This window comes from Cyrtonyx montezumae, unplaced genomic scaffold (assembly GCF_038088225.1).
Source record: "Cyrtonyx montezumae isolate F1298 unplaced genomic scaffold, pur_monq_1.0 scaffold_8, whole genome shotgun sequence".
In the NCBI taxonomy this organism is placed as follows: Eukaryota; Metazoa; Chordata; class Aves; order Galliformes; family Odontophoridae; genus Cyrtonyx; species Cyrtonyx montezumae.
In genome coordinates, this window is record NW_027072089.1 from 7,099,846 (window position 1) to 7,122,534 (window position 22,689).

The window sequence follows — 22,689 nt, forward strand, 5'->3', positions numbered from 1 at the left end:
CAACGTGAGTAACAGGATATAAATACTTCTAAGCTAGTATGTAAAGCCCCACTAAACTCAAAAATTTATTCCATTCCGATATAAATATTAATTTATCAATTATAATTTAAAATAAGGTAACTGAACACACTAAAAAGGTAAAGTAGCTCTCATGATCACACAAGGATAAAAGCTACCAGAAACAGAAAGTAATGTGGAAATTGAGATTTTTTTTTACCTCCTTTCACTATAAATTCATCTGTTCTTATACAAGCATGAAACAAACCATGGATGCGATTTCCAGTGTTTCCAGTGGAGCACATTCCATCAAGCAAATCCAATTTCCACTCTTTTCTTCTGAGGCCAACACCACTTGTCAATGCATCTTGAGATGTAAGTTCATCTTTTGTAAAAGTATGCAGACCACCAGAGCCAGCCTAAGGCACAAGTGGGTGAGAAGTACTAGGCAGAGATCTGTCCAGCCTTTTCCCATCTCCAGCACTGACATTGCCCAACCTCTGCTCTATTGGTAATTCTAAGACATTATATATCCATCTTGAGAATGTTATTAGAGAAAGTGCATGCCATCTTCCTATGATCTCAGTGGTCTTTTCTAACTTTCATGATTCTATGAAATCTATGATTGATTTCCTTATCAAGTTCCCTAATAATTTCCTGTCCAAGGGGAGGACTGCTAACACAGACCATCAAAAAGAAAGGACATTCTCTTTTCGAGTTCTTTCCAAACCTCTAAATTTTGGCACAGACTTGAGAGTTTAATCACTGTCTCCTCATTCCAATACACCAGTTCCCACACTTGTCCACTTTTAGTTTTCATCATCAATGCATATTCCAATGCGCATCTACTCAGAGCTTCTTGTGTGAAGCTAGGACTCTTCTTAGGTGTGTGTGCTGGGTTTCTTGGGTTTGTGTTTGTTTTCATTTACCACACAAAATAACTTCTATGAGGTTTTCAGAACATATCTAGACCATAAAAGTAAACCTTAATACATCACTGACTTTTTCATTCACTCCTGCAGTACTATGTGCTTGAATAGCTTTTGATAGGTCCACGCAAAGGTGAGTATCCTGGTTCCCCCATCTAAGACACTGAGATGAGAGAGGTCCTGTTGTTCCTGCTTGGGTTTATACTACACTGATGTGAAACTATGCTTCACAGACAGGCTTCTAGTCCATGTCCAACGCTGAGCTTCAAGTATTTGCAGACAGAGGCGTTCCAGGGTGCAGAGTAAAGAATAAAGCAAACCATGGATTCCCATTCAGGCTTAGTAAGCGTGAGAGACAAACTTTAGTGCCTCTTCCTGTTTGTCTAAAAAAAAAACTAGGAAAATTATATATTAAAAAAAAATTGGGACTGAACTTTATTGAACAAATAAATTTTGGAAAAGAACAAGAAAAAAAACCTTTTTCTGTGCAAATAATTTTAAAAAGGTTATTTTGCTATTTTATTTTACATGTCCTCAAACTAGCTCTGATGCAGTATGTTGAAAACCTCCCTACTTCTCTCAACCCATAGATAAACTTTCTTGAGCAGTGACTTGCAACAGAAACCTCATCTGTTGCAAACACTTTGTGCCTTCCTTGTTTCTCAGAGAGGAAGTATGTGGCCTGTTTGGCAAATGCTGATCTACATGACAGTGTGAACTTCACAACACACTCATTCACCAGGCTGCTCCTTGGCTTGATCAGCTAACCCTTGCTGGCAGCATGAGAGCAGTGTTGCGACTACAGCTTGTATGAGAAATACTGCGACCTGGAGTATCATGCCTAGAATTTAAAGGTAAAAATTAATCTGATGCATTTTAGATTATCTGCAGAAAGGACCACGTCTTCCTGTTGTTTTTTTCTTTTCTATATAGAGAGGAACATTATTTCTTTAGTAATTACAGCATTCAGACCATGGATTTCAAGTACCACCTAAGGTAGAAGTAGAAAAGCCTGCTTTAATCCTTTTCATAAGGACTGGTACTAAACATGAGAAGGATAAGAAGCATTTGGTAGGTGGGTGGTTGGACTAGATGGTCTTAGAGGTCTTTTCCAACTTCAATGATTTTATATTTTTATGATTCTATTTCTACTAAAAGCTAGCATTGAGATGCATAGGACTTCATGATGAAGCAAAATATAGCTCACTGAAATACAAAATATAAGAAATGTCATGGACAGATCAGTGGCCTTTTTCTTCAAAGGGTTGAAAGTTTGCATGATGTGGTATCACTGTGTCGTTTCAGAGTACTTAGATTATTGCATGTGAATTATCTTGATCATTATATGACCTTGCTCTTTCTTATGACAAATACAGAAGTATCTAAAACTTAAGAGGATGCTAATTTTGATTAATGACAAATTAAGGGAAATTCGCTTAGAAAATAGCATTTGTTGAATCAAAGCTCTTTTTTTTTTCCTCTGCAAACAAACAAAAACCCAACAGCTTGCTGTTATTTTTATTTTCAAGCTAAATAAAATCCAGGTTTCACATGTGAACATTATTGAGAATTGTGTTCTAAGACCTTGAAGATATGGATGTCGAAATCAGGGAACAAAACTAAAATAAAGTATAACATATCAAATATGATAAATTTCCTCATTTTACTAGTCTGCAGTATTACCTGTAAAACAGCCTTTCTTGCGCACTTCTTATACTTTGTATTTTACTTCTCTTATTTCTGTTTCTTTTGGTTTACTAATCTTTGATCATTTTAAATTTAACTTTGAAAAAATCCTTACAAAGCAATGGAATTTCCTCCATGCTGTGCTATATAAGTGCTACAGAGCCACATTTTCTCACAGAACAGATAACGTGAGAGGAAATTATTACTACATGTGCTGCTTAGAGGAACGGAAGGTGCAAACTGTACAGCAGGGTTTTGGGAAACATGATTTAGGTCAGTAAGATTCCAGCCTCGAATGGTTTTGTATTTGCCAAGAGCCCTTCCCTTAACAAATAGGACATAAAATAGTACTGGGACTGATGATGTTTCTGCACATTCCATTTGGTTAGAAAAATAAAGAAGTAAAGCCCAGTAAGCTGCAATAGTCATGGGTTTGCAAACTGCTGTGGCTACAGCAACTGTCTTTCATTAAGCAACACGTGCACAGATGGAAAGGGCCAAAGCCAGGGAGACAGGAAATGTAGTATTAATGGTTAAAATAAGGTTTTACACAAGCCTAAGGAGCTGGCCAGAGAGTGGGCAGAGCCAACCTTACACCTGCAGGTAGAGCTGAGCTTAATTTGCATTGCAACATCTGCCTCTCTGTGCAGGGTTTGGGGTTGCTACAATAAGGTAAGCTTGGAACCTATCACCTCACCTTGGTTCTTCCCAAACAGCTGTTCATGGACAATTTTGTTAGGGTCTGGCACAATTATCTGCTTGTATGACTGAGGGATGTAACCTCTACCTGTATGCCAAACCCTGCGAGCCCTGGAACAAATTCTCTATTTCAAAAGAATAAAACTATCATTGTTCCACTGTTTACTTAAATGATAAAAAATAAGCTCAGCCACGAGATGCTCTACAGTTTCCTGTTAAGTCTATTTTTGCAGAGCATCTCAAAATTAGAGAAAACCGTCATACAATTTATCATAAAGTGATACAATGAATTTAGGCTAAGCTGTCAATACTCAGTACAAGCACATTTTACTAAATTGCTCAGACCTACCATGTACTTAAGAGTTCTGTGAAGTGTTGCTTTAGAAATACGTAGGACTCAAATTAATACACTGATACCCTAAAAACAGTGATGTGCCACTGCCACTATGCAGGTAGAAACAACATTCTCCCTGCACAACTTCCCATTTCTTCCTTTTCTATCCTATTGTATAATGCCTCAGAGTTGAGCCATAGCTTGGGGCATCCACTCCACCACCTTTAATGCAACAGCAGACACCATCACTCTGCCCAAACACACAATGACAAGTGTCCTTGGTGGGAATACCAGGTCTGATGTCATTTTCCATTCGTTCACTTTGGATTAGCAAATCAATGGCAGAAGCCAAACCTTTTATTGAACACTTTTGACTTGAGTTTAGAGAACATTTTGATGTCTCAGCCACCTTCAAGATTTTATGTTGCCACTAGTAGTAATTTAGTGACAGAGAAACGTAGCATGGAAAATGTAATGAAGCAGAGCAAACTGTTGTACTAGTGACATCAAAGTCCAAAATGCCACCGCGCTTCACTGTTACTGAAAGTACTTTGTAACACTTTTATTTTCCATAAGTCAAATTCTTCTAAATGAACAGCCCTAAGCTGCATTCTCCTCCATCCGGTTGATAGAAATAAGGTCATATAAAGTGGCAACTTGTATGGCAGAAGTGATCCAAGCTAGTTTTAAGTTCAGTCTACTAGATAGATACTGATACTATATAGGCACATGGTGTTATCCATATTCAATCCATTTAGACTAGACAGCAAGCAGTTCAATTCCCAGCTGTATAACAAGAGACCTTCAAGACCATATTGGGTATTTTAAAAACAATGCTTAGAGTTTTGGCCCCTAAATACCATCAAGGAAAATGGAGGTGCCTTGCTTGAAATGCCTCTTCTCCCACATAACTAGCAATAGGATGAGAGGGAATGGCCTTAAGTTGCACCAGGGGAAGTTTAGTTTGGATATTAGGAACAATTTCAGATGCTGATCAGATGCTGAGTTGGGCTGCCCAGGGAGGTGGTTGAGTCACTGCCCCTGGAGGTGTTCAAGAAATGTTTAGATAGGAAAATATTAGTGGTAGGAGGATGGTTGGACTGGATCATCTTGGAGGTCTTTTCCAACCTCGGTTTTTCATGACTCTATGGTTTGAAATGTGTCCTGCTTTTAGAAATTTTGTGTAGTGCGGGGTAAAGCTTTCAGAAGTTTTTCCATAATGTACAAATGCTCCATATTACTTCCCCAAGTGATTCAGGCACCTTTGAAAATGGTGTCCACTCTCTCGGTGTATCTTAAGAGCATGAAGGAAAGGTCTTGAAAGCAGTGTGCCACATTTCTGTTCACTGGTAGCATGACTTGCTTTTCTGGTCCTCAAATACCAAGAGATCCATAACAAAGGAGCACACAGACGTAGGGCTGTATTATTTTTGTGTTTTTCTTTGTGGCACAAAATTCAAATACTATTCTCATCTAATTAAAATTCTAAATGGGCAAAAACATGTTGCTGCGCTTGGCACCTATTCAGAATTGCACAAGCTTCTGTCAACTGCAGTTTAGCATCAGCTTAGCTAATGAACTGCATTTTTAAGTACTAGAAAAATATAATTACCACAGGACAGTGAAGATTTTGACTGGGAATTTATCCCCCTTTTCTTGCTGAACTTTTCAGTCCTGTAGAGCTCTCTATTACTGTGTCCAGGAAATTTTACTGGCTGATTTGAAGATGTATCAGGAAAGTCTGTAATATTCATACTAAAGCACTGGCTGCACTGTTACTTTGCCTATACCTGTTATTCTTGATGGTATATAATGAGAAAAAATACTGAAGAGATTAAACATGAACCTAGAAGAAAAAATATTCAAAGATAGTTCAGAAAATTATACTCTTGCAAGTTGAGAGTGCCTGTTCAAATGAATTCTGGGTTTAGTTCTAGAAACTCAGATGTATTTTAACGGAGAATAATTTAGAGTATTCTATCAAAAGCAATTTTGGGTTCAAATATAAGTATCAGTATAGTATACTTAAATTTAAGGTTATTTTTTATTATTACTGTTCAGCCCATACACTCCTTATATCAGGCGATGGAAGAATTTCTTGTGAAAGCAGATTTAAATCAGTTGTCAGAAAGACACTGGTGCAGCTGCATCCTGCAGATGTGTCACAAGCTAGATTCTAAATGCAGAGAGCAAAGACAGTGTGCCACTTGGTCAGTGAAACAGAGGCAACTACCAAAAGCCTCTGGGAACAGAGCTAAGAAGTTTGAAAATCAGATGAGGTGGAGTCAGACTGCACACTACCATTCTGTTTTACCACTGATCCGCTTCCATTTGATTACAGGCAAAATATTTTTCTTTTGAATAGTACTTTATTCTCTAGGGTGTATAATTTTTTCTAAGATGTCAAATATGCATTGTATTAAGCAATATACTCGAATTCCAGAAGACAGTTAATAATAATGTATCACTGACTTCAGCAGTGCTGCTTCTCAAGCTAGACACCACTCCAGCTATTACTGTCAGGCACTTGCCTGTCATAAGTAAAGAAAAGCATCCCAAAGGCAGTAATCAGTTTCAAAATATCTATAATAAAGACTGAAAGATATCGATTGCACATTACTTTAGTAGAAATGCACAGAGTGCTGCAGGATCACATTTTTCATGGGGAGAAGTACAAAAGTATTTCAGCAAATCATTGGTTATTAGCTCAGTTATTTTGATTTAACATGCAATTTTGAAAAAATACAGCTTATTCTCCTCTGCCTCTGTAAATCTACAATAGCAAATGAAACTTTCCAATCCAAAGCGTATGTCTAACTGCTCACTGTCATGGACAGTCAGAATGGGCAGACAAAAACAGATTCTCTGTGTCATTATTTTAGTTCCACTACCTTCTGACAAAGTGTTTCTCGAACATTAGCCCAAAGGATAAAATTGTGAAGAATTTGCGCAACTGCAGGAGGAGTGCTCGTAAGATCAAATGATCTGGGGCAACGTGTTAATTCTAAAGAAAAAAAGAGAAGAAATAAAAGGGAAAAAAAAAAAAAGAATAAAGAGGAAAAAGCATTGCCCGCATTTGCTGAGATCACAGCTGCATCAGAAGAAAACCACTGAGCAACATTCTTCATGTTCGGCAATAAGGCAACGCAGTACAGAGAGCTGAAAACAGATACGTCAATCTAATAACTTCTTTGTATCTTAAGAACTCCAAGTGGTGCAAAGAGCATTTTATATATAAATGACTGTACGGGCATGGCTTTGCTGTGACTTCCTATTGTGCTGAGGTACGGGTAATGGAAACTTTTACTACACTGTGTTCTTCTGAGCAACTTCCCTAGCTGTGGTTTTCTGCTATTCCCCTGATAAAAGCACCAGAGTGGTGAGAGTTTAGCAAGTATGTAAAACTCTCACATGAATTTGACACACATTCTCAAAAGTAAAGCTGTATATCATCGGAGACACCAAAACTGGGTTATTTCTCACATGTTGGCACAGCAGGTGTTGTTCTGCAGTTTAAATGCAATGTTTCCTTTCATTTAGTTCTGAAGAGCTTTGACGGAATTAGAGAGCACAATGGGAAACACTATGAGAACATCGAGAGCCTCCACAGAAGGAGGAGAAGAAACAAACGGGGCAAGCCAGACGGGTAAGGACTCATTTAATTTCTTTCAAGAGCAAAAAGATGTTCAAAATATATGATACACTGACCCATGCATCTTCCTTCATCTCTCTGACAGAAAAATTGGGCAAGTGAGAGGTTTTCCTGTGGGAGGAGGAGGGCATCTGTAAATAGTGTTTATTTTTAGGTATGTCCTAACCCAAAGTTCCAAGAATTACTTTAATTAAAAAATATATAGTACATTAATACCATCATATGCTGGTGCCTCTTGAAAGATGTTCCTTCCAATTCAGAAAGAACTGACATGCATTGGAAATGAGAAATACTATATTTTGACAAACTCGTGTGTGACGTTTCACACAATTTATCAACTGACCATTAATTTTGATCTTTTTAAAGGTTAAAAATCATAATGATATTACATTAAAACTGAATCCGAAATTTACTGTTGCACCATTGTAGCACGTGGACATCCTTCCATGTCACTAAGTTCATCGACTAAGGGTATACAAAAACAGACATTTCAGAGGTTGAACTTGCAATGGGGGAATCTATTGCACCTGCTCCAAGCATGCAAAGAATTAAAAATGAAATTGCAAACCCCTCCATAGGCTGATAAAGGTCATGTGCCTGAGACAGAAAGCAAGAGATCTTCACTGACCTCCCACTCCCAAACTTCAAGTGAGTGGGTAGAGAGTATGCACAGCCTTAGCTCTCATGCTGCAGTGTGCCAGACAAGTGCTGCGGTAAATTGCTCCCCAGAGGTGCAGAAGAGAAAAAAAGTGGTGGTGGTGTTCTTAAGGGGTGGGAGGAGAGTGCTAATCGAAATATTAGGGCTCTCCAAGAAGGATCGCCCACTTGTGCTGCTTGGCTTTGTGAGGATGGAGAATCAGGATGGTTTCATGCGCGTTCAAAGGAAATACAGTCTGTTTTGAGCATGGCCAAGAAATGGCCAACACAAACAGCTGTACAGCCCTAGGTCCTGATAAAGCATAGACCAAACACTCAGTGGTGAATTAGGAGCACATAATATGAGCCACCCATTTATTTATTTGTGAAGAGTGCCTATGCTGATTTTCCCAACAGCCGCCATCATAAATACCAAACTATCAAAACAGATGTGCACACATTTGGAGCAGGACCTTAGGGGTATGAAGAGTTACTCCCATGGCTGTGAACTGAAGTTTCCATAGTTCCTGGACCTAGCAAAATTGTGATTTAGCACAACCAAAGCCAAGTGCATTCCTTTCAATGACAAATAGAACATATCCCTAAAAATAACTCAGCAGATGTAGACGCATAGTGATGTAAACTGGAAATTACTCATATAGGAACTCAGGACTCAATCCCCTTGTCCACTCCTACACATCTAGCACATGCAGAGCTTATTTAAGCACCCAATGGCAGTTTTAAATGCCTGCATTGTTCTTTTGATCTCTCTCAGTCTGAATCAGGCCAGTAACTTTTATAATGGCTTAAAAGTTGCTAGTTAAAGTCAGGCATGCAAACATCAGCACTGTCATTCAAATCTAATGGAAATAACATTTTTAAAATGGAACACAGTACTAAAAGCATATATTGTGGTAATCCAATGAGTATGTATCTATTTAGTTTCCTGAGCAGATCAAACTCTAAATCATATTGTCAATCTGAAGTTTTCCCTCAGGCCAAGAAGGTACACTTTTACTTTAGGAAAGGTGGAGGATCTGACCCACAGTCTCACAAGTGTCCAAGTAGTTATTGGGAAGAGTAGGCTTGTTTTAGTGGGGTGGAATAAAATGAAGGACTGAAATAGAAGGGAGAAGAAAGAAAAGAAGACAAACAAAAAAGGTGAGAAAGGGTTGCTCTGGGCAACCTGCTCTAGCTGTAGGTGTCCCTGTTCATTGCAGGGGAGTTGGACTACATGACCCTTAAGGGCTCCTTCCGACTCGAACAGTTCTATGATTCTACGAATTGCAGCTTCAGAACTGATCCATAATAACAAATGTAAGTCTCTTGTGCAGCCTGAGAGCTGCACTCAGGGCATGGATTTGTGCATATCTCACCTCCAATATATCAGCCTTAGTCCTGAAATAAGGAAAAATGCGTAACTCCAAGTATGACCGCACTGCATCTCAAAGTACTCCATGTGGGCATCCCTGACAAAACTTAGCAGTAAGGCATACTCAGAGGTTGTGAACTCATCTTCTCCTTTATCCTCCCTGCAGACCTTGAATCGGGTTAATCCTTTCTGAGCCATGTACTATTACTGCACCTGCATAACTCTCACTTCCTGAGCTGGCTGGTTTAGATCTGCTTTGGGTACATGCCAGTGTTGCTCTGCAGCCACACCTTGTGGCAGCAGCACAGCGAGCCACCCAACCACATCACTGCTCTGCTTTAACCCCTCTGGGATTTGTTATGCCATAAACCACAGTAGTTATGTCAGAGATTAAAGCTGGAACTGTGCAGGAAGTAGGATTTGGATGCACTGCCTGTGCCCTCCCTGCTCTCTTGAACTGTTTAGTAGCCCATTCACAGCTAGCCTCTGAATGAGTAATTCGGGGCATGCAGGATTCAGTCTCACACCTTGGAAGACATTCAGAAATGCAGGTATCTAAAACTAGCTTGAATTTCATGCTCATCTTTCTTTCCTAAAAAAAAAAAACAACAACAACAAAACAACAGCACACAATAACAGCAAGAAAAACCCACACCACATTATTGGATGGAAATGATTCAGCTCTTAATCTTTCCACTCTGGCTTTTGAGTTGTTCCATTTCACCTGTCACCTACACACTTAAACTGTGGAGGAGAGGCTGTGTTAGAAAGAAGCTCAGATCACTGAAATTTGAGTGTGAAGGAACACGGTAATCTTTTTAGCCCTGTTTCAGTGGTTTTGTCTTTGAAAAGAGGTCATATGGGTTTTACGAAGCAAAAAAAAAAGCGCAGCAGGGTATTTCAAATGACCAAAAATACAGTGAGGTTTGATTTAAACACCCATTAAAATGAAGGTTTGTTAGTGAAATGGGAAACTTAAAATGATTTGCATAATATAAGTACACACATTTTAAGTGTTGCATAGATGCAGCAGCCTACACTATGATTAATTCCTTCCTTATCAGGCCTACAAATTCACAAGCAAAAACAAAACTAAAACAGATATAAAGATTAAAGGGTAACCAAAGTAATGCAGATCTTTCTAGAGCAGAGAAAAAATCATGTTATCTGCAGTGCATAACAAAATGCAACCCACCACATACAACAGGAATGAGAGCAGAAAAGGACTTCATTTCCAATCTTTCAGCATGAAAAAAACTACTTGGAAATGATTTGTTTAAAAATGCATCGCTAAATGCAGTTTCATAGACAGAGAAGACATTTCTTAGTTTTTAGTGCATAACAGGAAAGTGATCAAAGTCATGTTTTTACCACAGAATTTCCTCAGTATAGCTCAATGAATTATATAGGATATAGTAGACTGATCATGGCAATTGGGCCATACAGAGGTGCTAGACTAGTTCTCTTCAATTCAATGACACTTATTAATTAGGAAAACTATGTAATATTTTTACTCTTACTGCTGTAAGGACAACTAGAAGTGTTAAAACTGCTCTTGAAAAGACCACTAAAATCACCTAGTCCAACCATCAGCCCACCACCACTGTGCTAAAAAAAACCACGCCACCATCATTTATTTCTGAATCTCCCACCTGTCAGCATTTGCTGGGTGCTCCTACTGGATGAGGAGCTTTTCAGCGCTTGGTAGACAGTTTTGCCCCAAGTGCAAGGCTCCATCCGTCAGGAATCCAAAGACTCAACACAGGTTCTTACAATGCTGCAAGACCCAGAGTCATCCTGACTGATGTAAAAGCCTTATCTCTTTACTGACCTCAGCTACTGACTTGCAGCTACATGGTGATTTAATTATAAACATCCATTTTGCCTCTCTTCATTAATAGAAAATAAGGAGCATCGTGTGCCACCTCTAGGACAGATTTCACATATGGAGGAGAAGGGCCCCTGGCTGTTCATTAAACTGATTTATGAAGGTGATGGAAAATGGACAATTATAGCTACACTCACATTGCCCTTTACCTGAACTAACTGCATGGTTTCAAAAAGTACAAGTGGTGCTAAATGCTGGAACAATTCAAGACACACCTTCATCTCCTTAAAGGCTCAGAGTTGTAGCAGGAGGCACTAAGAGACAGGGGCATTCATCCAAATTAGGTTACTTCATAATATTTTAAATACTGATATTGAAAGTTTCAAACTGAATATGTGCCTTAAATATGATAATTACTAGAAGTGGCCTAAAATTAGCTAGTTATTATTGACTAAGTGGCCTTTTATTTCACTTTGAGTATCTTTACATTCTTCTTCAAAGTAATGGGCTCTTTATGACTTTCAATAAAATAGAAAAAGGAAAAATCCATTTCTGCTTCAGAACTCCATCATATTGGTAAGTGACATTTTCTGTCTTTTTAACAGGTCAGGAGAGTGATTTTCTTGCTGTCCTCTATGACTATCCCTCAGCAGACATAAGCCAACCTATATTTCATGTAGGAGAAAAACTACGTGTCCTATCAGAGTAAGTAGATCCATCTATTTAAAAATCAGGTTTTGTTACAATTGATGCAAAGGTATGTTTTTTGTAGATGACTCCAAGTGAATGCAGTTCAACAAAATGAACTGAGTTCAGAATCAACAAGGAAGGATTCTTAGCCATAGTGTAAATTTCCCTATATTTTAAAGATTGGGGTTTTAGGTTTCTTCTTAGATCCTCTGAAATGGATTCTGAAGCTGGATTCAGACTTCAATTTTAAAAAGGAGTTAAAAGAGAATTCTGCTTTAAAAAGTAATTTTCAGAAAGCACACTCGTATTTGGGGAAAGCCAAATGAAAAGCCAAAGTAGTTTAAAAAGGAAAATGGTTTTGAATTTCAAGAGTCTCTTTCACCCTTTTTAATCTAACAACTCCTTCACTGTTAGAATTTTGAAATTCATCCTACATTTAAGGCAACTGAAATAGAAATAAAATAATTGTTTTTCCCTTTGATTTTAAAATCAGTCTGCATTTTCTGAATGGGAAAAAAAATCATCAAAGACTTTCCTACTATTTCTACTCAAAAATCTATGAACCTCACAAGGAAGCAGGCTCAAGAACAATAATTACACTAGTTTAGACTGTTCTTCAATATTGCACAAATATTATCACACACTAGAATAAGCACACTTCTTGAAAAATGGAAGGCAGTAAGATCTGTTACTCCTTTCTGCACAACTTGTGTCTACACATGATGACCTCCTAGGAGTTACTCAGCCTCTGTTTTCACAGCTTAAATAAAAAAAGAGAGATTTCATTTTCACAATTGGACGAGCAGATGGATTTAGGAGGCAACAAAAGACATTCATATCAGAGAAATCCTCTGAGGATCTTCAAATTCATGGCAAACTTCTCTAACATGAGAAGCCAGAACATGAAATGGTTGGAGAAGTACTCAAGAGAAGCATCACAGATGCTTTATGAATTCTCAGAGATTTCTGTAGACCACAACAAGATACACAGCTATAAACAGACTTCAGATCTGACCCAGATGCTGCCATGTTCTGCTAACATAGGACTTTTCATGAACCTGGACAACAAAAGGCTCAGACAATACCACAAGATAGATTTTTTGCTGATATAGAGCTTCCATAAATCAGGCAAACTTCTCCAATAATCACTGTTTAAACCTTGCTAAAGTTTAGACAATATTTAAGGTGTAGTATGACATTTAAGATTCCATAATGGAGTGACAGCAACTGGAAGGGCAACTGATATTGTCTACCTCAACTTCTGCAAGACCTTTGATGTGGTCCCAAACCACATCTTTTATCTCTAAGTTGGAGAGATACGGGTTGGATGGGTGGACTATTTGATGGATAAAGAATTGGTAGGAAGATCATAGCTGGAGAGGTGCTGGAACAGGTTGCCCAAAGAAATTGGGGATACCCCATCTCTGGGGGTGTTCAACGTCAGGCTTGGGTAGGGCAACCTGATCAAGTACCTGATTTAGCAATTAGCAACCTTGCCATCAGCAGAGCTAGATCTTTAAGGTCCCTTCCAACCCAACTGATTCTGTGATTCTGATTACCCTAGCCTGGAAATCCCAGCTTAAAGCCTCACACCAAACTTTAGTCACCACAAAACTACATATATCCATAACAATGGAAATTGTATGCACTGCTTATCATACACATGTACGTGTTGTATATGATCTGCTGGACATAAAACATTTGAACGGACTATGCTTTTACAATAGCAGTTGTGCAACCATCAATAATACCTCCTGCTAGTACACAAGAGCCAAAGTAAGCCTTGATAAGACCTTCCCTCTTTTGATTTGAATCAGCTTGTGCACAGACAAAAAGCAAGGCTCTCTGCAATGCTCTGTCCTAATGAAGGGCCTGTTTTTCCCAAACGGGATGATGTAAACAGGAAGTATTTGCATACAGTTTCATAGTGCGCTGTACATAACCTTTAGGTACAATCATTCTCTCAAGTCATTCAAAGAAGCAAAACACAGTGGAAGAGAAGAGCAATACAGCAGGCATGGTCTAAATGCAAGTGAGAAGGAATTACAATGGAGAAGCATTAGAAGAAAGCACATACTGCTCTTAGAATAACTGCTTTTCAGCCTTCTACCAAAGCAACTAAGTGTACTGGCAATCAGCTCTGTGAATCATACCAGGAACACAATATATGGAACCCACAACTCCTCACAGATAGTGGTGACTGCACTAGGTTGGCAGAATTAGACCAAAATCACTGACGCAGTTCTTTACTCTTCACACTCATCAAGGAATTGTTCATTACCAGATGTACCAAAATGGATTTAGTTTGGGCTAGTAGGACCAGCTATCTTCCAGAGATATATACCCCAGTGCATACAATTTCTGTTGCTCTTGCCCCAGGAGGGACATGCTGCTCTTGGACTTTTAATTATCACAAGGATTTTACAGCATTAGCATTATTACAATTTGTAGAGTGGGGTATGCTGAGTGTCTCCAACTTTTTTTATTCTAGCAATAATTGGTTCTGTCTGGGAGTTCCATGGGAAAACAAAAAAAAATCCTGAATATTTAAACTATTTCACAACACAGTCACAAACAAAACTTGCAGGGCCCTGTAATTTCCAACTCTGAATAGCAGACTTCTCTTTTCAGTACATACATTCTGGACCATCATGCCAGTCACTATAAGTCGGGAGGTTTAACTTAGTGTTTGCAACTCAGCTGTCTTGACCTAGACTAACTGAGTCTGGGAATTATTTGGAAGCATTATTTTGGAACTGCCACAAAAAGAGCATTCAAACACTATTACTTGGATTTAAATTCTTAAAGGAAAAGGTGGAGAAAAAAAGCATAAATCATCCTAACTCAGCACTGACATAATTTCTCCTATGAAAATTTTTGTTACTGCCCTTCAAACGCACTCAAAAGCTTAAGCCAATATTCAATTCATCAATAACCTATGATACATGAATGAAGAAGTGTATGCCTGGTCACATACATTTGCCTATAAGGTCTTTCTTTGTTTTTGGAGCCTGGTCAGCAACTCACGGAAAGAAAGGGGAAAGAGCAAATTACGTAGCAATTCTATCAGACTGAAAACTTGTTTCCAAGCAGACAGAGCTTCTCTACCCTGATGCTGCAGGAGGAACTACAAAGCTGTCTAGACACAGCATACTCAGCCATAAGCTGAGTGTCTTGGATACCAAGAGAAGTCTAGCTGTGGGAAGACAGAGCACAGCATGGTTTAACCACTGCATATTTACCCTTCTTCTTTTAACTACAGAAAAAATATTTTAATACTTACGCAATTGAGATGGAAAAAATGCAGCTTATTTCTGTGTCCAAAATTAATCTTAAAGAAACTACTCTAAATGAAACAAACTTGGGTCCATTTCTGAGTATGCAGATTCAAGAACATAGACAGAAGCTTACAGCCTAGCCTAGCCTGTATGTCTTAATTCATTTCTAAAAGGATAAGCTCTGAAAATACATCTGAAAATATTTTTTGTCTTGCTTTCACACAGTGAAGGAGGTTGGTGGAGAGTCCATTCCCTTACGACAGGACGAGAAAATTATATTCCAGGGAAATATGTAGCAAAGGTTTATCATGGGTAAGTAAATGCATTTCCCATAACCACTCAACACTAATTTTTGTATGTTTACTACACTGATTAAAGATATTCAGTGTCCTAATTAAAACAATACCAAGAGTAACTAGGTAGAAATTTTATTTATTGGTTGCCTGATGCAATTGCCCATGTCTCAGTTCCCTTGAAATCTGACATCAATTGATATCTAAGTTTAGAATATACAAAAATGAAAAATATAGTTTTAAATAACTGGAAGGGTAAAAAAACTCCTGATTTCACATGAGATAGTTAAATTACTTCTGCTGTGCTGACTGATTTTTAATTCTAAGGTCTCAGCAAAGAGATCCTGCTGAGAAAGAGCTTTTTACAAAGTAAAAAAAGTAAGTCCTAGTTGCTTATGATAAAATAAAAACAAACAACCTGCAAACAAATAGAAAGATAAATAAGTCATTCAAGAATGTAACCTCTCTCAATGAAAGAGGTAAGGAATATTCAGAGCTCTCTTGTTGCCCTAGACAACAGTCAGGAAGAAAACACTGAAGCATACACTTAAGGTTTTTCGAGAAAACGGTTTTAACACCTGTTTAATCTTAAGCATACGAACTGTGAACTTCATTGGGATTTATGCAAGTGCTTAAATTGTAATATGTTCTATACCCTCTTGAAACAGAGATGCTTTTCAAAATGCAAGGCACAGGCAGGAGCTTTCCATTACCATGTTTGAAGTTTCCCCAGGACTGGATCAAACCCATAACAACAACATTATTTTAAAGTACCAGTGACTCTTACACTAGTACAGCAAGCTCAGCTGTATCATTACTAACTGTGGCAAAATACTGCAGTGTGTCAAGTTATCAGGAAAATTAGTAATGACACTTCTCCTTATTCAAAAAAAGGAAAAAAAAAACCAAAACAATTTACTTAAAGGACTGGACTGCTCCCTAGAATAAGGTGAATAATTTTATTTGGGGTATATTCCCTGTAGAATTAAATACAGTCTGTGTTAACAAGAATTCTTAAAGAAGAGGGGACTAACATACCTCTGATGACACAGATATGCCATAGGTATGCCACATAAGGCCCTACCAACCAGATAAAGGTAGCTTGAAATGTTTTTTTTTTTGCCCTAGCAAGTCCAAGACTTTTTTGCTCTTCTCTCAGTCTCACAAAAGCTATTTAAACTCAGTACATGAAAACGGAGAACAAGATTTTCTCCAAAAACTGAAAAATATGCCTGGACATAGTTTAGAGAATAACTACAGTTGTTTTTGCAGTCACTTTCCTGGCTAATGCTGCATTTTCACGACCACATGCTGCTCTGTTTCACCGGTTTCCAAATTTCAGAATTTGTTTTTTCCTGCTTCACAGCTGGCTATTTGAAGGTCTGGGAAGAGAAAAAGCAGAGGAACTTCTACAGCTCCCCAACACCAAGGTTGGCTCCTTCATGATCAGAGAGAGTGAAACTAGGAAAGGTGAGAAACATTTTTTTCCCTTTGATCTCAGGCATGAGCAGTTTTACAAGCCTTAATTCTCTCCCTATCCTGTTCCATATGGATAACCTCAAAACCTGAAAAGGTATGTAATGAGAAGAAAAAGGCACCCAGTGCAGCATTCCAGTTTTCATCGGTCACCTACACTGTGAATGCTGCAGAAAACAAGGATAGCCATGGCCTTGGAAAGTTCCACAGGCATCAGCATAAACAAGACACAGTTGTTTAAACATTATTATTCACTTTGGTCACACGTAAAACTTGTTAGGCAGTGAGAATTTTTGAGTAGAGGAAGTGTAGCTTTGCCTTCATTTGTGAAGATGTGGATTGAAGAAGACTTGTGAATTGGCTGAAGAAGCCATAAAATACATTCAAAGCAGAACGATGGATAATTAGGCTTCCTGTGTAAGCTGGTAGTTCTTTCATATGGTTCCCAAAAATCATGCCTTCATTATCTTTACCATTATTCCATCTGCTTTTCTAAACTACAGATTACAAGGACTATTGATTCTAAACAACTCCATCTTTCAAATAAATTGATTTCCCACCTCTCAACACACTTTTTCTTTGCACAGTGGACAATGGGAGATGGATTCCCATTGAAAAAAAATAAAATCAAGTGTGAACTTTACAATTCCCATATGGCAACATATTTAAAATTCTGTTGGTTTATGCTGAAAATTGATATATTTATGTATTTATGTCAATATATTTATCAATTTTCAACATAAGCCAACAGTCCACTGTGGTATCTTCTATAAAGCACTGGAACACACCCAAATTTCAGTTAGAAAGGAACACTAAATCATCAGCTCTGACCTCTTGCATACCACAAACTAACTAGTTTCATGTAACAACAACAAAAATTTCACAGAAATTTAGTATCAACATCCAGTTCTTATCAACTAAGTACTCCAGAAAAATCCAGTTGCAGTCTCCTGCCAGGACTACATTTACAGGCACTAGCTACTGCATTACTGGAAGCTAATTAAGCCAGGTGATTAAAATCAGGAACCCAGCAGATGAGTCTGGTCCTTGTGTTCAGGGAAAGGCGAACAACTTACGTGAGGGCCTGTTTCTTTTATATCGTTTCAAAAAACACTATATCAGTAAATGTAAAAGAAAAACACATCAGAAATTAAGAATCAATCAAAATCCAATCCCCGTATTATGGATGCTTTATTCTATGCGTTATACTTAAAATTAGAATGGACATTCATTTTTTTAAGAACTTTCTGGGACATTTTGAAACGCTGTACCATTCGTGGAAGGTACACTGGTTTGGGTCTCAACTATCCATGCAGAATTAGGACTCTACCTTGTTGTAACTATCACTCTTGTTTCACCAGGATTATATTCCTTGTCCGTGCGGCACAGGGAGGTGAAACATTACAGGATCTTCCGCCTTCCAAATAACTGGTATTACATCTCTCCACGGCAAACCTTTCAGTGCCTTGAAGACCTTGTGAATCACTACTCAGGTAGAAACAATAGCAACAGCAGAATAAACCTATTTTCCACTAGCAACTGTAAAACTCTATATCGGAGGTCCAGAGCAAGAGGTTTTCCCTATGTCCAAGACTTGGCAGCTGCTACTACAGAAATACTGGTGGAGAAATTGGCTTATATGTTCCATTTTAGCTACCTCTGACAGTACATCAGAAATCAACCTGCAAGAAGAGGTTGCCTATATTGGCTTAAGCTATTGTATGCCCTAATGACTGTGTCATTAGAGTGGTCTGTAACACAACGTTGATCAAAGTAGTGTCTAGCACCTCCTTAGACAAGTTTCAGTTACAGTCAGGAAATGGCACAGGCAGGGTCATCCCGCTGCCTTAAAGTACAGCCAATGCCAAAGTTTAGGGGTACAAAAAAAATTAAGCTGTAAGGATGCCATTCATGATTCTGTGCCCAGGGCCATAGGCCAGCACTCTGTTTACTAGCATGGGTATTTCTGCCATTTATTCATTTACCATAGACACAGATAGTATCAGGACATGAAAGACAAGATTCTGAAGTCAAGTTGTACCTGGAGACACTGTCTGCGGTGGAAAATTCTCAGAATTTTTGTTCGACTTCTTTTTCCTACTTGATTGCTTAAGAAAAGTATGGTTGAATTAACAAGTAGAAATCATCTGAGGGGCTCAGCTCTTAGTTTAAATCTAGATTCTGCTCTCATATATACCACAATCAGCCCAGTGGCTGACGCTTTAACTACTTTAACAACTATTTGCCACATTTATGGCAATTTAACCTGTGTTAGAGAGATAGCCTGACAAGCAACATGATTCAGTGATTGAAGTTACAGTGCATTAAAATAAGGAAGTTCTAAAATGAAAGAGAAAGAAGAATTGAAATAAAATAGTTGCGTAAGAGTTATAAGAAAATGACAGGTTCTGGGCTTTCATTAGCAACAGTTACAAAGTATGAAGCCACAATATTTATATATTTAATGGGTAAATGAAAAAGGGTATTCTTATAAACTGAAAAAAAAAATTAAAAAAACACACCTCACTTCCAAAACTTTGAATTCCAGCAATACAGATGAGCAAGAATTTAAACAGGGTAATATTTTTCTATACATTTTAGTTGTCTGACATTTTTCTCTTTTTAGAAAGAAGAAAACAATAAAACCCAAACATTTTAAAAAGTAATCAAATAGTTAAAATAACAACTTGAGTTATAGATGTAAGAGTAAACATAACGGAATTTAGCTCTTCTCCTTGCCCCAGCATGAGATGATGCAGAATTTCACCATGAATTAAAATAGGTTATTCCTGACAGCACAACTGGAGTCAACCCAAGAATTCAGGATAAGTACAGATAGGCTTTGCTGAAATAAAGCTTGGAGGTCTAAAACATCGACCTTATCAATGGCAGGAGAACATATGCAGTGTTTGTAGGGAAGCAAGGAGTAGACAATGGAGAAAAAGAAAAAGAGGTTAAAGTTATCTGAATGCAACGTGGACATGTGAAGCTTGAGTCATTCCAAGCAGAATAGGTGCAAACACAATCCAGTCTGAGTAGTTGTATCGTATATATATATTCTACTGTGTTTGCATGGCTGAGAAGATGGAAAGCAAAAGCAGAACCCACTAGAGACTCAGGAAACTTGGGTTAAATCTCTGATCTGTCATAAAATTCCTTCTAGGTTTTCAGCAAATCACTTATTCTGTTTCTCATTTCCTCACTCATACAGTGGGAAATATATCCCTTGATAAATTGAAAAGCAAAGATATGAGGAAAAGAAGTTAAGCTTGTGTCATAGCGTCCTTGTTGAGTGAAGGATTAACTTTATGTGTCTTCCTTCCCCTATTCAGAAGTTGCTGATGGTCTCTGCTGTGTCCTTACAACACCCTGCCTTACCCAGTGCACTAACAACCACAGCAGAGTGAATCAAGTTCCTCCTGTGGTGATGCGGAATAAAAACTTCAACTGGAGAAGCATTCACAGGTACCACAAGCAACACAAGCTGCCATAAATAAATCATTTTTCCAGTCTTACATGTACTTTCACTTACAACACAGGAGGAGCAGCTATTTGCTTTTCCTGAGGCCAGTTATAAATCTCCCAATCTGCTGACAGCATGTGGACCCATGACAGCTAGATGTCCAGCTCTCTAACTGCTTATCTTAGTACTTTAACCTGCAAAAGTATAGTTATAGCATTAAATCACTTCTTCTACCCAGCCAGCAGCATGAAGAGGTCCACTGGGACTCATGAGCCCTCTCTGCCATGGGAGAAGAAGAGACAGGCCATTATCCACAGTCAGGCCCACACAAGTAGCCTGCAAGCCCATGTAATCAGAAATGGTTACGCCTTGTTCAGGGCAGTCACCCACAAAGCAGTGTACACAAGTGCAATGTACACATAGTCCCAGCTGAAATCTTTCCTGTTTCCCCTCGTTCAATACATAATCCAGCTGAAGGTCTGTAAGATTTTTAATGTCTTGACTGCACCTAGAGAAAGTAGCTGGTTTCAGAAGCTGGTGAAGCAACCACCTTCATAAACAAAAGTGCCTCTTATTTCTGAGGGATAACCTCTCCTCCAATACCCTTCCTTCACAACTTCATTTGCTTACAGATACAAGATAATTATGTGCTGTATTGAAGTCCATTTTTTCCTACAGATAAAAAAGAGAGAAAGTATAGAGAGGTTATTTCCCTTTAAAATGCTCAAGAAAAAGGTACTACTGTTGTAGTGTTTTAGAAAATCACTATGAGACAGAAATGCTTGGTGATTTATAAGACAGGAATTTCTTTGTGAAATAAAATTAACATTGTTTGGCTTAATAACTGTTAATATTAGACTCAATTTAAGTAGCTGAAATGGTAACAACTCTTCATTCTTTTAAAGGCTGGAGATGACTGGAGATACAGAAAGTACACTGGCAGCAATAGATGACTCCTGTCTCAGCTATGGACTGAGGGAAAGCATTGCTTCCTACCTCTCCTTGACAGGGGATGACAGCTCTTCTTTTGTGAGTGCCAGAAAGAAGAAAGCACAGTCTCTTATATACACAGGGAGCAAGCATAGGAGTACTCTTCACTTGCCACCTACATATTATGACGACTGACCCTGAGACAGCAGTGGGGACAATGGAAGATGAGAGCTTAGAAAAAAAATAACAAAGCATCCTGTGGTCATGCAGTTCTTCAACAGCTAAGAGATAAAGCACACCAGCTGGTGATCAGACTTTGTGCTTCTGCATTTCCCCTTCTGAAGGTTAACCAGCTGTTATAGGTGTAACCTTTGTAAGGGTACTATATCATGCCATATACTGCAATTGTGCTCAGTGCACCTGAAATTAGAAACTGCTCACTAGCAACATAAACTGAGACACTCTAAGCCAAGAGTCAAGTGAGGGAGAGGATTCTTTGGTAAGGATGATGCCCACCATTGTACAAAGGTGACTGAAAAGACTAACTACAGCTCGAGACCTTAAATTAAAGTCTTAGTCTGGTACTCTCCACAGGCTGAAAATCATATTAGCAGAATCTACCTACTCAGAAAGCCTTTTTTTCTCATACTCATCATAATCATTGAGTTGGAAAGTCTCCAAGAAAATATCAAGTAACTAGCATTCAAGAAACACCTCACTGTATTGACTGTACGCATCTGTCATTTCTACCATTTCGAGAAAAATATCTAATGTCATTGACTTTTCAAGTGGCTTTTAATTCAGCTGCACGTAATGGCCTGTTGCATCCTGAAGGATCACAAAATGAAGAACAGGCTTAACTCACTGAGAAGATCTCGCTGAGGCCTGAGATGAAAGCACAGGCATATCCAGAAGCACAACTTAACTGCTCTTAATCCAGTGGATATTCATCAGAGAACAAAGTGTTTTTGTTGGTTTTGTTGGGGTTTTTTTTTGTTTTGTTTTTGTTTTTTAATGAAAACAAAAATATTGTACTATAATGCCTAACTGCAAAGGTAGGCTTGCAAAGGAGTGACCTTTGAGGAGAGGACAGGACTTGAACTTCATCTCCTGAAGGCACGTCATATTTATGTATAATATTTATATTAATATCAGCTTTTTAATAATTAAAGTAATAGAACAATTCAGAAACAGTGGATGTTAAAGAGTTTTCTGAACTTTTTGTCTGAAGATTAGGTCAAATTGTTTAAAAAGTTCATAAGTTCATAAGTTCATAAGGTTGGAAAGGACCTATAAGATCATCTAGTCCAACCATCCTCCTATCACTATCTCTACCCAACTACTAAATTAAGTCCTTTAGCACCTCATCTAAAAGCTTCTTGAACAGCGCTAGGGATGGTGCCTCAACCACCTCCCTAGGCAGGCC

At 38.3% G+C, this 22,689-nt stretch overlaps 2 protein-coding genes across 2 annotated transcripts in view; one reads left to right on the forward strand and one right to left on the reverse strand.

The window, feature by feature from the left end:
- TG (thyroglobulin) overlaps positions 1–22,689 on the reverse strand; it is a 142,622-nt gene that overhangs the window by 34,766 nt on the left and 85,167 nt on the right. The gene's annotated exons all lie outside the window — the stretch shown is intronic.
- On the forward strand, positions 1,640–21,610 carry SLA (Src like adaptor). The gene is made up of 8 exons (XM_065751966.1): positions 1,640–1,780; positions 7,186–7,291; positions 11,739–11,838; positions 15,327–15,413; positions 16,761–16,864; positions 18,232–18,363; positions 20,203–20,335; positions 21,239–21,610. The coding sequence occupies exons 2-8, from the start codon at positions 7,219–7,221 to the stop codon at positions 21,456–21,458; spliced, it is 849 nt and encodes a 282-aa protein (XP_065608038.1). The 5' UTR covers positions 1,640–1,780; positions 7,186–7,218; the 3' UTR covers positions 21,459–21,610.